The sequence below is a fragment of the Solanum stenotomum genome, chromosome 7, assembly GCF_019186545.1.
Source record: "Solanum stenotomum isolate F172 chromosome 7, ASM1918654v1, whole genome shotgun sequence".
NCBI classification, from domain to species: domain Eukaryota; kingdom Viridiplantae; phylum Streptophyta; class Magnoliopsida; order Solanales; family Solanaceae; genus Solanum; species Solanum stenotomum.
Genome location: NC_064288.1, coordinates 58,994,173 through 59,007,968, shown reverse-complemented (window position 1 = coordinate 59,007,968; position 13,796 = coordinate 58,994,173). Strand labels below are relative to the sequence as shown.

At 31.1% G+C, this 13,796-nt stretch overlaps 1 protein-coding gene across 1 annotated transcript; it reads right to left on the bottom strand.

Moving 5' to 3' along the window:
- Positions 1-8,667: 8,667 nt before the first annotated feature.
- On the bottom strand, positions 8,668-13,197 carry LOC125870680 (GDP-mannose 3,5-epimerase 2). Its single transcript, XM_049551177.1, has 7 exons — positions 13,049-13,197; positions 11,478-11,888; positions 10,459-10,552; positions 10,244-10,373; positions 10,025-10,157; positions 9,210-9,417; positions 8,668-9,117 (listed from the first exon to the last, which is right to left on the bottom strand). Exons 2-7 carry the CDS (start codon positions 11,885-11,887, stop codon positions 8,962-8,964), a joined length of 1,131 nt encoding a protein of 376 aa, XP_049407134.1. The 5' UTR covers position 11,888; positions 13,049-13,197; the 3' UTR covers positions 8,668-8,961.
- Positions 13,198-13,796: the final 599 nt, after the last annotated feature.

Below are 13,796 nucleotides of genomic sequence, written 5' to 3'. Positions count from 1 at the left end.
GTTATATAAATAATCAGTATAAAAAAGGTTTTGCATTATCATATTACATGAATAATATCGAAATGTAAGTTTTCTTGAAATGTGAGAGTTTAATCTTGAGATAAGTCATATTATTTGTTATAATGGACAATTATAATCTGATAATGTAAAAGAAATTCTTACGCTAATATAAATTGTAATGTATATAATTTAAATTCATTCTATTTCATTGTGGTGCATTGACTGAAGAAGTAGTTTTTGGTACATTATTTAACTATTTAATTATAATTAATTAATCACTTTTATTGCTTTACCATGACACGTCAATGCAGTTTGGTATCAACACCTGGTGCGAGTAAATTTTCTCCAGAGTGATCTAGGGTGTTGTGAATTACTTTATTTGACTAATTTATTTTTTAACGTTCATTAGGGAGTCCAAAAATTTTAAATATTAAGTTGTCTTTGTTAGAAAATATTTTGCATATTAAAATTGGACTTTGAAAGTTGTTGAATTTGCCTAACAAGTTGGGGCTTAGTATCTTCGTGACTTAAACAAATTATTAAATTGTGATAAAGTGATATCAAAGCTCTAGGTTCACCAACTAATCTTATGAGTTATGAATAGAATCTTACAAGGCATGGAAACTTTTGTATTTATCTTCGAAAGGTTATAAGCGTGAAATCATCAAAAAGAAAACCAAGGAATAACATAATAAATAGTTCTTATATATATATATATGTGTGCGCGCGCGCACGCGCGCGCTTAATACATTGTTAAGTTCTTAAATTTATTTAGTAAATTTCATTTAGATACTCGAACTACTACTCCATTTGTTCAACAATAGTTATCCATTATTGACTTGGCACACCCCTTAAAAAACTATAAATAGAAGGGTAATTTTACTATATCACACTTTGATATAATAAATGCAATGACTTGAAAAATGTAATAGGGAAATGACTAAAATTAATGATAAGGGTAAATTAGAAACTAAATGTAAAATTATTCATGAATTTCATAAAGTAGACAAGTATTGTTAAACATCTATATTTAGTATAGTGGACAAGTATTATTGGACGGAGGGAGTATTTGTATCAATTAAGCACTTGAACAAGCGATAAAGTGTGCCTATCTAGACACTTCCAAATTCCAATTGAAATTTGAAAAAAAAAGAAAAAAAGAGGTGTATGCTCTAAAAGAGTCCATTATATAGCTAAGTTAACTGCATAAACTATGTCATCTCATATAGATATACACATCACTCTCGATTGAAACATGCCTTGTATTTTACAACTTATTAATTCTAATACATATAATAAAAAGAAGTGACATATTATAAGTATAATTAACTTCTATATCATAATTTGAGTATCTAAATAATATTTATTGATAAATTAAAACGGTTAGCGATGTATTTTTTTTAAAAAAAAGATAAATAAATATGACGTGGATATTTAGGATGGTCACAAGCACATGGGATGTGTACTATGAAGTGGGGTCAATCCATAAACACTGTGCTTATAAATACTGTGTTGAGAATTTGGAATATTCGTTAGTTTTGGGTAAAAATATATTCCCCTCTATTTTTAATTGTTATAATTTCTTTTTTTTTAGACTCAAATGATAAGAATTTTGACAAACATTTTATGATATATATATATATTTTTTTATCATATTTATATGCAAAAAGTTATAATTTATAGTACTTTTCATATACCTTTTGAAAATTTAAATGTTCTATTTAATAAATCGAATTAATATAATTTAATTTTACTTTAAAAATTAATCAAATTAACTTTCGAAAAGCATAATATGATAATTAGAAGTAAACCGAAGGGAATAATCTGAAAGCACATATTCCAAAATTGTACCACAAATAGAGAGCATTGTAAAAGTTGAATGACCCCTGTAATTTCTGTGTTTGATATTTTACAAAATTTGAGTTTTGAAAATTTAAATTTAGGACTTGTTTGGTCATAAAATTTATTTATTTATTTTGTATATTTTTTAATTTGAAAATCGATATTTAATTATGAAAATTTTAAGTTATATTTCAAATTTGAAAATTAATTTATAATCTCATTTTTTTTTCAATTCAATTTTCACTTTTGAAGTCCTATTTCAAATTTGAGAAGTACATCAAAGCATGGAGATTTCTTTCTTATATCCTTAGAAAAATATATGGCGTTGACGCCTAGTGAGGAGGTGCGAGAACTTGGTTAAAGGAGATATGTGAATGGTGTAAAGGTAGATTGAAAAAGTATTGAGGAAATGTGATTAGACATTATATGACATAACTTCATATTATGAGGACAAAACTCTAAATAGAAATGAGTGATGTTCGCGTATCAAGATAGAAGATTAGTAAGGTAGAGTAAAGTAAAACTTCCAGCAGTGTGAATAAGTTTTTACTTCATATAATTTGATATGTACGGATAATTTTTTTAACATCGATCAAATGATATATTGAGAATGTGATTTTACATTTTCAGCATGTACTATTTAGATTTTTTTCTTAAAAATGAAAATTAAACTAAATTATTTCTATATTTCGAATTACTACTTAAAAAGTAGAACTTTTTTGTATTTATCCGTTACAATAATGGGTCTCCAGTGTTTTAAAAATTAATGTGGTCCTTCTGAGTCCGAAGTACAAATATAGTTCTTTCTTCAACTGCCAACCCCACTTCTCCACTCCCCTACTTTTTTAAAAAAGAAAATAAAATTATTAATAATAATTTTTAGTTTGTTTTCTGAATTTATTTCAGAAATGTTTTTACTAGTTAGATATGTGGATTATGATCAAAACAAATAATATCACGTCATATTAAAAATATAAATATATGAAATTGTTTTAACCCAACAATGGTTATCACTTATCAGGGTCATTGATAGAATGACGGCGTAGGATTCGACTTAGAGGGTGTTTGACGTCGTAGGACTCGACTCAAATCTATTTTAAGTCAGTTTTTAACTTTTAGAAATGTTTGATAAATATAAAAAATAACTTAAAATAAGTTAAGAAGTGTTTGGCAAGTTTAAAAATAACTTAAAATAAATTTAAAATGACTTTAAGTAAGTTAAAAACCAAAAGTAAATCTTTTCCAGCTTTTTAGTTTTGACTTAAAAACTACCTTTTTAACCCAATTCAAACGAGCTCTTAGGTGCCTTTACCTTTTTAAGTACCGATTTACTATCTTTATCAATAGCATAAAAATGCATATATACAAAAGAGAAGCTAGTAAATTTTGATGGTTACAACTTACAAGTAATTGTTGGAGACTAGCGTAAGGAGCAGAATTATTGTGTTAGTATTAGCAGAGTGTATATATTGCATTAGGGGTGTAAGTATTGCTCTGATGCCATGTAGAAAACACTGGACATGAATGAAAAGAACATCTCAAAATTATTGACGTATCAATAATAGCCTTCTCAATTATAATTTCTTTCCTTGTGGCCTAATTTAACAAAGATCAAAATGAGTAATTCTGGATCTAGATATCTATTAACATTGATGGATAATGTGAACTTCAGTCCAAGGGAGAAATTATTAGGTGTGTATGAAAAGAGTTTCACATTGATAGCTGCAAAAAGAAAAAGAGATACTTAATCTTTTGAAGAAAAACATGTGAGTTAACTCTAAAACGAACAATACCATAATATCATATTAGAGTATATTTAAACTGTTTTAGCAAAAATAACATAATAAAACACTTACACAAATATAGTGAGTGGTTTCAATTTGCTTACCAATTATCTCCCACAAATAGGATTATTTTTCCTCGATCATCCAAAAAAAGGAAAATAAGAGAGAAAAGGAAATGTATTTGAGATTAAACATGTGCCTAATGTAGATTAATTAAGTTAATAATTAGTTATGCATTTAAGACATACTTGTCCTTTCAATTTTATTTTCTTAATTCAGATAGAAATTTGAGGTGAGGCTAGTTTGTTGGGAAATTACATGTTCGACAAGTCAAAAAAGTCTTTAAAATTAGTACTCTACCTATTAGAGTTAGGTTTATCCTAATATTTAAATCACAATTAATGTTCTTTTAGTATTAGGATTGGAGTTGAACCTAACTTATTTATATCATTATGTTATTTTTGCTAAATTTGGATTAGACTTAAATTTCACCAATGCAGTACTAAATTATCCAAGATGCTCGGTTGGGTGTCAAATTCTTTTTTGGTTGTTATGTATTTTTGTATTCGAAAGTTACTGAGTCGGCTAATTTGATAAGTCCACAGAAAAAGTAAAGTTACAAAAAACGAATAATAGTTTCTCCCGTATTAATAATTTTTTCATTCAATTGAAAAGATGATTGACAATTTTTTAGGCAAGCAAATTTCCGAAGAAATGGAATATATGATACCTTAACGTAAATACCATGTAAGGAATGAAGGAAAAAAATAAAATGTTATGTAAGTCGCAACATAAAATTAATATGATATATATATTTATGTGCTCGATATAATATAGCCCAAGTGACACATATTTCTTCTTTAGTTAACTTAAACTAGATTAGTTGAACTCTTTCAGTTAAATCTCTTTTTTTTTTAATTATCTTTTCTAGGTAGGTCGATAAACTACATTGTCCAAGGTTAATTATCAATTATTAAAAGGATAACTACATCTAAATTGCTCTTAGTGATTATGTATAACCTTGTTTATGATTTCTCCTTACCTTATCTTTTGACTTGAGAATCTATCGAAAATAACACTAATCATTTCTTAACTCCAATTATGAAACTATGTTGAATATATTGTTACTGTATCTATTTTTATTAGACTCCAAATATAGTACTATTTCCCCTTAAAATTGATACAATATTTGTTAAATTAATGTCATTTGGTTGAAAAATTAGTACTTTAATTTGTACTAAACTTGGCAGTACCCAGAAGATAAGGTAAGATTGAGAGAAGCAAACTGTTGAGTGTTCCTTTCACTAATCATTCAGATTGATTGATTTGTAATTTGCTTAGTTAGCTCATCAATTAAATATCCAACTTAATATATTTTAAAATTATTAAATCAACTTTAGTTGCATTTTTTATAAATCACCTTGCATCAGCAGTCCATTTTTCTTGTCAAAAATCAAGCACAAGTAAAGGAGCAAGTGGGAAATTATATTGAAAAACTTGTAATTAATCTTGCTGTTTAAGTTAATCAAGAAATAAACTTGACTATGATCCACTAACTGCAAAATAATATATACCAACTTGATTAGGTTACTTACAATCTTATATTTTTCTCAAGATTAATTACTCTAAGAAATGGGAAAAATGTTTGAAATATATCCGAACTTTGACCGAAATTGTTGTAAAGATACCAAACTTTGGAAAGGACCTTTTACCCCCTGCACTATTTAATAATGTATTTTAAAGGTGTATATGTGCCCACGTGGACATCATAAATATTGCACAATTACAAATAGTAACGTGTCCATGTGGGCACATATATACCTTTAAAATACACTATTAAATAGTGCAGGGGTAAAAGGTTCTCCATAAAGTTTGGTATTGTAACAACAATTTCGGCCAAAGTTAAAGTATTTTTCAGACCCTTTTCCCCTAAGAAAACTATCATTTAAATACCACTTGACACAATAGTACTTACGTATTATATCCTCGATCCTTTTTACGTAACATTATCAGTTGTTCAGTCGAATAGGTTGATCGTTTTTTAGCCATGACTAACCCGTCAATGGAACTAAGCATCGTTTTCGCCATGAATGATTTTTACTTTTTTTTTCTCAAAATTTTATATTAAAAACTGTTTGGACATAGAATTGCTATAATTCTTTGAAATTCGAAAAACAATAAAAATAGTTTTCACAATTTGCATTNAGGACCTCTTACCCCCTGCACTATTTAATAATGTATTTTAAAGGTCTATATGTGCCCACGTGGACATCATAAATATTGCATAATTATAAATAGTAACGTGTCCACGTGGGCACATATATACCTTTAAAATACACTATTAAATAGTGCAGGGGTAAAAGGTTCTCCATAAAGTTTGGTATCGTAACAACAATTTCGGTCAAAGTTAAAGTATTTTTCATACTCTTTTCCCCTAAGAAAACTATCATTTAAATACCACTTGACACAATAATACTCCTACGTATTATATCCTCGATCCTTTTTACGTAACATTATCAGTTGTTCAGTCGAATAGGTTGATCGTTTTTTAGCCATGACTAACCCGTCAATGGAACTAAGCATCGTTTTCGCCATGAATGATTTTTACTTTTTTTTTCTCAAAATTTTATATTAAAAACTGTTTGGACATAGAATTGCTATAATTCTTTGAAATTCGAAAAACAATAAAAATAGTTTTCACAATTTGCATTCCAGATCACTCACAAAAATTCAAACAACTCTAATTTATTTTTCTTCAAATTTTACAATTTTCATGTCCAAATACACTTCTGGACTCCCTACATTGTATTGTTAATAATATATAATTGGGCAATAATACAACAAATTAAACTATATAATTCTTTAATTGTTTAAATGTAACCTTAGTATAGGTTGTACACCTAATTTCATGGAAAGGTAGGGGAATAGAGATAATAAAACTAAAGTTTGAATTTGACAAGAAGTTAAAAATAATTATTAGAGGAATTTATTAGTGAAAGATTTTTTTTTTAAAAAAATGTTTGTTGGGTTGTTGAGAAAACAAGTAAAAGAGGGTAATGATTTTGTAGTCAATAGAAATTTCAACCACTTTTTCAAGGTAGCTAAACAGATAAATTTTACTTATTTTTGTTACCATTTGGTCATTTCTTAAATGGAATATCACATACTTTTGGTCTCTGCAACTTATAATTTCAATTGAAAAACATTTGCTGTATTAATGAGTTAGTTGTAATTTTAGTTTAATACATATTGTTGGTTGCATTTCTTGATTTTAACGTTGGCAAGTTGAGTCATTTCAATGGGTAAACTTACCAAATAAGGCATCATTCATCTTTTGCTATTAAGGTGTTGTCCGCTTTGAATTTAGGTCCGTATGAAAAATTATAGAAATTTCATATATTTGGGGTTAATTAAGTTTTATCTTGAAAGTTTTTTCAACTACAAAATTTCGGATTTTTTTATTGTTGTTGGATACTTTACTTGGTTGTTAGATACATTGTAAATGATACATTATTTAATAGGAGGAATGTATTTGAGAGAGAGCTCGAGGGATATATCCGAGAGGGAGGAATGTATCCAAGAGTGGATAAGGATGTAACGAGAGGAGATTTTTTGTAAATTTTTCTTTTATTTTTTGGATTTAATCCAAAAGACGCCTTGACACTTGATTATGAACTCATTCTTATGAGATCTCTAACTTTCTTTCTTCATTCCGATATGAGATTCGGCTATGTTATAATGTGCATTCCTTCTTTAGAGGCATGCCCTATGTCACGGACATCACAGAATCCTGCTCTAATTCCATTTATAATGGTCTTGATCCAAATATTGTCTGTTTTGGGCTTAAACGTGCAGAAATTTGTATCTAACCCAAAAAAAAAAGGTCCTGGTAATTGATTATGAACTCATTTTTTATAAGGTCCCTATTTTCTTTTCTATTTTAGATGTGAAATTCGCCTAAATATAATGCACCACTTCTTTACATGCTTGCCCTCCGTCATGCGTATTATTAGAATTTAGACCCATACCAAACAAAATTGACCAAGAAACTATATCCAAACTCCAAAACTTTACCCCTTTTTTTGTTTTCTATATAAAAACAAGAAATCTATCTAATTGTTTTTGTCTAAAAGGAGAAAAATATCATTCATGGTATACTTATGCAAATAGAATCCTAATATGAAGTGCATTGATATACATGGACAATAAATCATATATTGGGAATAAAATTATATCATAATTAGGTAGAAATAGTGGATAGGAAAACAACTTGTCACTAATACCCATCTCAAAATGGTTATAGTCATCCATACGTCTAGTATCTTTAATTGTTTGTACAAGCTTTAAAATAACGTTTAAATTGACATAAATGATTAATCAACCAACCAAAGTTTGGAGCTATGTGTCATATACCTATTTTTGGATCACCATTTAACTTATCTCTCTTTTAATTAAATATTACTTTTTACAAATTTATCCACTTTGAAGACAATTCAAATATAAGTGACTGAAGTTAAAAATTCTCGCATGACTTCAAATATTTTTGAAGTAATTTTCATAAATATACAATACAATCGTTTTATTTGCACCAAATATAGTCAAGTTTTCATTTACCTAAAGAATGACCCAAAATTAATAATATATATACCCCACAACAAAAATTATTTTCAATAAAATGACCATATGTATATGTAATGTATTGATATGTATATATAATGTATCAATAGTATATATCTAATGTATACGCGTGTAGAGATGATGTATAAGTATGTGTATAAATATTATTGTTTCAATGTCCAGAGCTGCTTCACAAAGCTGAATCAGTTTGTGTCACCTCGACTATTCCATCAGGTACTTACTACTACCTCCCACTATTACAACTACTAGGTAGCTCTATCGATGCAGTTTTAGGCAGACGGGAAGAAGTCACTTGAGATATTTTGTTTTCATCGCGATTTGAACACTGATATCCCATGGTTTAATCCAATTCATTAACTGCTAACAGGTGCAACAAAGACAGTGTAATGTTACAGAGTCAGAGTCAAGGAGCAAGAAAATGATAGATTGATAGCAAATGGATATGTCTCATACAAATTCAGAAAATACCACAAATGCATTGAGGTAGCAAAAAGAAATCACAAAATGCAAGCATTACTGGACTACCACATCTCTGAGCATTATTTGGTAGGTGCAATGAGGGGATGTGGGGAAAAAAAACTGCTTAGCACGTAATATAGATATATCAATAAGTAAACATTCCACGCGAACAAAACATGGTGGAACTAACAGATGGCCATTGTGCATACCGAATGATAATCACTTGGCTTCATCTACTTCACTCTTTGCCATCGGCAGCACGGAGGGAGCCCAATTCAACTGGAGCTTGTGTTCCCACAACTTTGGATGATCCATAAGCGGACACATCGGCACCCTTCACCTTCTCTTTCTCAATTTGTTCCTTGATCCAGAAATATGTAATTCTCAACCCATCCTAAATCATTTGGAACAGAGACATTAGAAGTGCATCACTAAAATACAATAACAAACACCAGAAGGATGATCACATGATCTATAAGTTGATACCTTCAACTTCATATTAGGAGCCCAGCCAAGCTTTTCCTTGATGAGAGTGTTGTCAGAGTTTCGACCACGCACACCCTCTGGTCCCGGGATGTGATGGATTGGAAGGTTCTTGCCATCAAAGCTGAGTACTATCTCTGCCATCTCATTCATGCTTACCATCTCATCACTTCCGATGTTCACAGGCTCTCTAAAGTCTGATTTTGTTAACCTAAATAGGAATAAATTTGTTTGAGCAATGGAAGTGCTGCATCTCCAAAACAAAGTTTGACTAGTTCCAGTTGATAAAACATCACCAATTAGAACTAACGATGTTCTGAAGGTGTTTCCTACTAAATTTCTTTCTGGTGAGACATGGGGGTCAAGGGGAGGTCAGTCAGAATAATTTCTTACTTTAAAACCCGAGATTGTTGATCAAAACCATGGCTAAATCTCTCTCTTTTGCATTTTTTGCCCTGATCTCTGAGGTGCCACAGGACCAAGCCCCACACAAGCTCACATACAAACTAAGGAGGCTCTCAAATTCTTTCCTGTCCTCTCTTCTTGATAAATTCAATTTTGGTTTACAGGACTCGGGAGGATTCAATTTAGTAGGTGGTCATTCGTATTGTATATACATACTTCCCATCAGAGGTGCGTTGCTTGAAAAAACCTTTTATCTAGTTCATTTTTCTTTCTTGGTCTGGGTTTTTTCTAGGGAAGGAGGTGTCTCCAAGCGTAGAATTATGGGATGCTCAAATCAATATAGATAAATATTTGAGTGACAGCATTCTCAATCAAAATTCCAGTCGAGAAATCTTATTTAGAGTTCCACATACCTCAGAACACCTTCAACACACTCATCAATGAAGGTGAAAGATCGAGTTTGCTTTCCATCTCCCCACATCTCGAATTTGTCAGTGGAAGTGAGGGCTTTTCTACAAAAAGCTGCTGGTGCTTTCTCACGTCCGCCTTTAGTTTTAAAGCAAAGGTTGATCACTTCATGAAAAAAAAACAATGACAATGTAACAACATGAAATTTGCTCGAGTGGGATTACCTTTCCATGTTCCAAATGGGCCATAAATGTTATGGAAACGGCCAATGCGACATTCAATTCCGAAGTCCTTGTTGTAGTGCTTACACAACTCCTCTGTTGCCAGCTTTTCTAAGCCATAAGCATCTTGAGGCTAAAATAAAAATAAAAACCGTCATCAACGCTGCAGATTGTCAAATTCCAAAATTAGCTAAAGCTTATTTATTTAAGGTACAAACCTCTGCAGGCCAAGCATCAGACTCCTTTAAGCTCACGTTAGTTTCCAACTGCTTAAATTCAGGGTAGATGCAAGCACTGGATGCATAAAAGAACCTGTAACCAACATTTGAAAAGGTCAATCTCTGGAAACCGTACTATCTCTTAGCTACTCTAACTCAACAAAGGGGATGAATACAGGAAATCAGAATTAGCTACAAGGAAGAAATGAGGTCTATGGTGGGCTGGCATTCATGATGCAATAAATATACTTGATACATTATATTAAGAGATCAAAAGCTAGAGAAATCAACGAAAAGAAAATTATGCTTGTCAGCCAGAGTTTTCAGTCTATTCCGCAAGTCCCAAAACCTTGAGACCACGGGGTGACATCCTGTCTCCCCAACGTCTTGCTTTGCCTCATAAAGGACCATGGTTATAGATTGTAATGCTCCTAGATAACTTTTTATAGCATTTTGCTTTTTTTTACTATATATTAGAAAAGGATTACGGAAGTACAAAAATTGGCAGTAATATCAGAAGGAAGTGATAGAACCCACAGAAGGAAAGGGGTGCGACAAATAGAAACAACTTTATCATCTTTCTGCACAAGAGGTCTTGCATAACAAATTGATCAGTAGACTCAACCATCTACAAGGAAATTGCAGTAGTAACCTACACCCAGGATTATGAACAACTTTTTCAATTTGTAAGTGTATAAATATTATTGTTTTCTTCTGCTCTCAGGTCACTTGGGCAGCGCAATGCAGGGGAGATTTTTAAAGCACTGAATTTAGACGGCAACATTATCTCCCACCTTTCTAAGGTAAGTCCTTCATCGTTTTAGAATGAACAAATGGCAAACAAGGGTTAGCCATACATAATTTTGCAAGTGAAATATCCATAAGTTCATATAACCCTTTCATCTTAAAAAATAAAATAAAAATGCCTAACAAAAACCAATTGCCCTATTGCATTAAAACACTAGTATGACACTGAACACAAACAAAACTCCCCAAGAAAGCAGGAGAGATTGGCTAACCTCTTAACACTATTTATTCTTGATGCCTCCATCATGTTAAAGCTGATCATAGTGTTGTTATACATGATCACCGAGTGGTTCGACTGAATGAAGCCCATACCTCCCATATCGGCAGCGAGATTGAACACATGATCAACTCCTTTAGTGACTTTCAAACAGTTATCCATAACCCTGAGATCAGCAAGATGGAACTCATGGCAAAACATGTCCTCAGACATGTGCTCATTCTTCTTCCAGTCAGAAGCAATAATGTAATGCCCCTCGGTCTTCAGTCGCCTTGCAATGTGTGAGGCAATAAATCCACCAGCACCTGTAATAGAGACCCGAAGCTTCTCTGAAGGCCAGTAGGGCTCCCTCTCAAGGTTTTCATATGTGTATTCTCCATAAGTGGTTTCAACAGAAGTTCCCATTCTGTGCACAAAATACCATCATCAGAAAGAAAATGGTAGGGATACTAGGCCAAATAGAGGCAAAGCTCGAGATACTAGGAACATAACAGAATAAACCCACTGGATTATCAAAATACTTCTAAAACAGCAGAACAACATTAAAGTAGTGAATCTCCGTGTGGTTAATACAGAAACAACAAGTCTCGAGACATAAATTCAGATGGCTGAAGGACAAACTCTATGTGTAAAGTACATAAATGAATATCAATAATGAACTTTTATCTGACTACACTACGAATTACATTTAAAACAAGAAGTTAAAAAAGAGTAAGGGTCAAATTTGTCCCAATCCTCTTGGAAATTGTTCAATTTTACCATCCGTTATACTTTGGTTTAGTGTTGCCCCTTTGTTAGAAAGAAGTCTCACTATCGCCCTTGACCCCTAATTGAACTCCTCAATCATAGACAGAACTTGAGGAGTAACTTGGACCTCTTTTCCTAGAATAATTTCAACACATGGAGTCCACCCCTAATCACGTTGGAGCTCCATGAATGTGAATTGATAAATGCGAGACAATTTGCTAACAACAAAGACATGAATGCACTATTCGCAATATCGAGTTATTACAAATAGTACATGGGCAAATTTGAACCTCCCACAAATAAGAAGAGAAACAGGTATACTAGTAGAACCACTCCATCTTAACCAGCTAAACAAAACACAAAAACTACACCATAAGACAAAAAGATTCCCTTTTTTCAACAAAGAAAAACAAAAAAGATTCACTTATCAAAGGCTAATTCATATCACAGCATTAAGATATAATTGCATAAAGAACAAGAAAATCTATAAAACAGAACTCGAAACTATACCTTAGTTCAACCTCTCCACAAAATTAAGCACTAAACAATACAAGAAATCCACTTAAAACACCCAACTTAAACAAACAAAAAAAAAGTATTGAAATACCAAATAGACCATGAAGATTGAATTTTTTTCCACCCCAGTAGCAAAAAGTGTACTACAAACCTCAAAATCCGAAAGAAGAAAAGCAACCCCAGAAAAGTTATAAAGAACCAAATCACATTAATGACCACTTAAACCCCATAAAGATTCAAACAGAAAACAAATCAAAATTAAAACTTCAACACACAAAAAAACAGAGAGAGAGTGCAAAATACCTTGAAAAATTTGAACTTTACAGGTCTTGAAGAAGATGATAATGATAAGGGCAATGTTTTTTTTATTTTATTTTTTTGATGTTTTTTTGGGTAATAGATCTCTATCTTTATAGAGCAACTCAATCATTTCCAAGTTGCAGGGGTTTCTTGGTTGAAGTAATTTATGTGAAGTAGTTTAATTCGACACGAAATTTAAGAAAGATTTGTGATTCAAAATGAATGATATAAATTTGTGTGACGGTAAATTATTTAATAAAGAATAAAATAGATATTTTATAATTAAATTGCTACTTAATATAAAAATGTGTCATTCTTTTTTAAATTGATTAAAAAAAAGTAAGTCACATAAATTGAGACAGAGGGAGTAATAGCGTAGGCAATATATTTATGTGGACCAGAGTTTATGGAAACAGAAAAAGGTTGTGTCTGATCTGTAATTTTAAAAACATAGAAATAGAGTCGGTTTGAACAATCATCTTCAATATCCATTTTCATTGGTCTCTACTCTGTACTAATTCTAGGCCTTGAAAAATGCATCACATGCCCAATGAATAGATTTTTTATTTATATATATGTATGTATAATTACTCGATATTCAAAATTTAATAAGATTCATGTTGTGTAGAATCCAATTAAATAAGTTGGTAAGGTGAAAACGCGAATAAGTATAATAATTATATAGCTTGATTTGAGATGAAATTCGATAATAGCTTTAGGGCATCGTATTCAAATATTCACACTCGACTTC

Coding starts and splice junctions, on each gene's coding strand:
- LOC125870680 (XM_049551177.1), bottom strand. CDS start 11,887: ATGGGAACTTCTGTTGAAACCACTTATGGAGAATACACATATGAAAAC. Junction 10,158..10,243: donor CCCATTTGGAACATGGAAAG/GTAATCCCACTC, acceptor TTAAAACTAAAG/GCGGACGTGAGAAAGCACCA. Junction 9,418..10,024: donor TGTGTTGAAGGTGTTCTGAG/GTATGTGGAACT, acceptor ATTCCTATTTAG/GTTAACAAAATCAGACTTTA.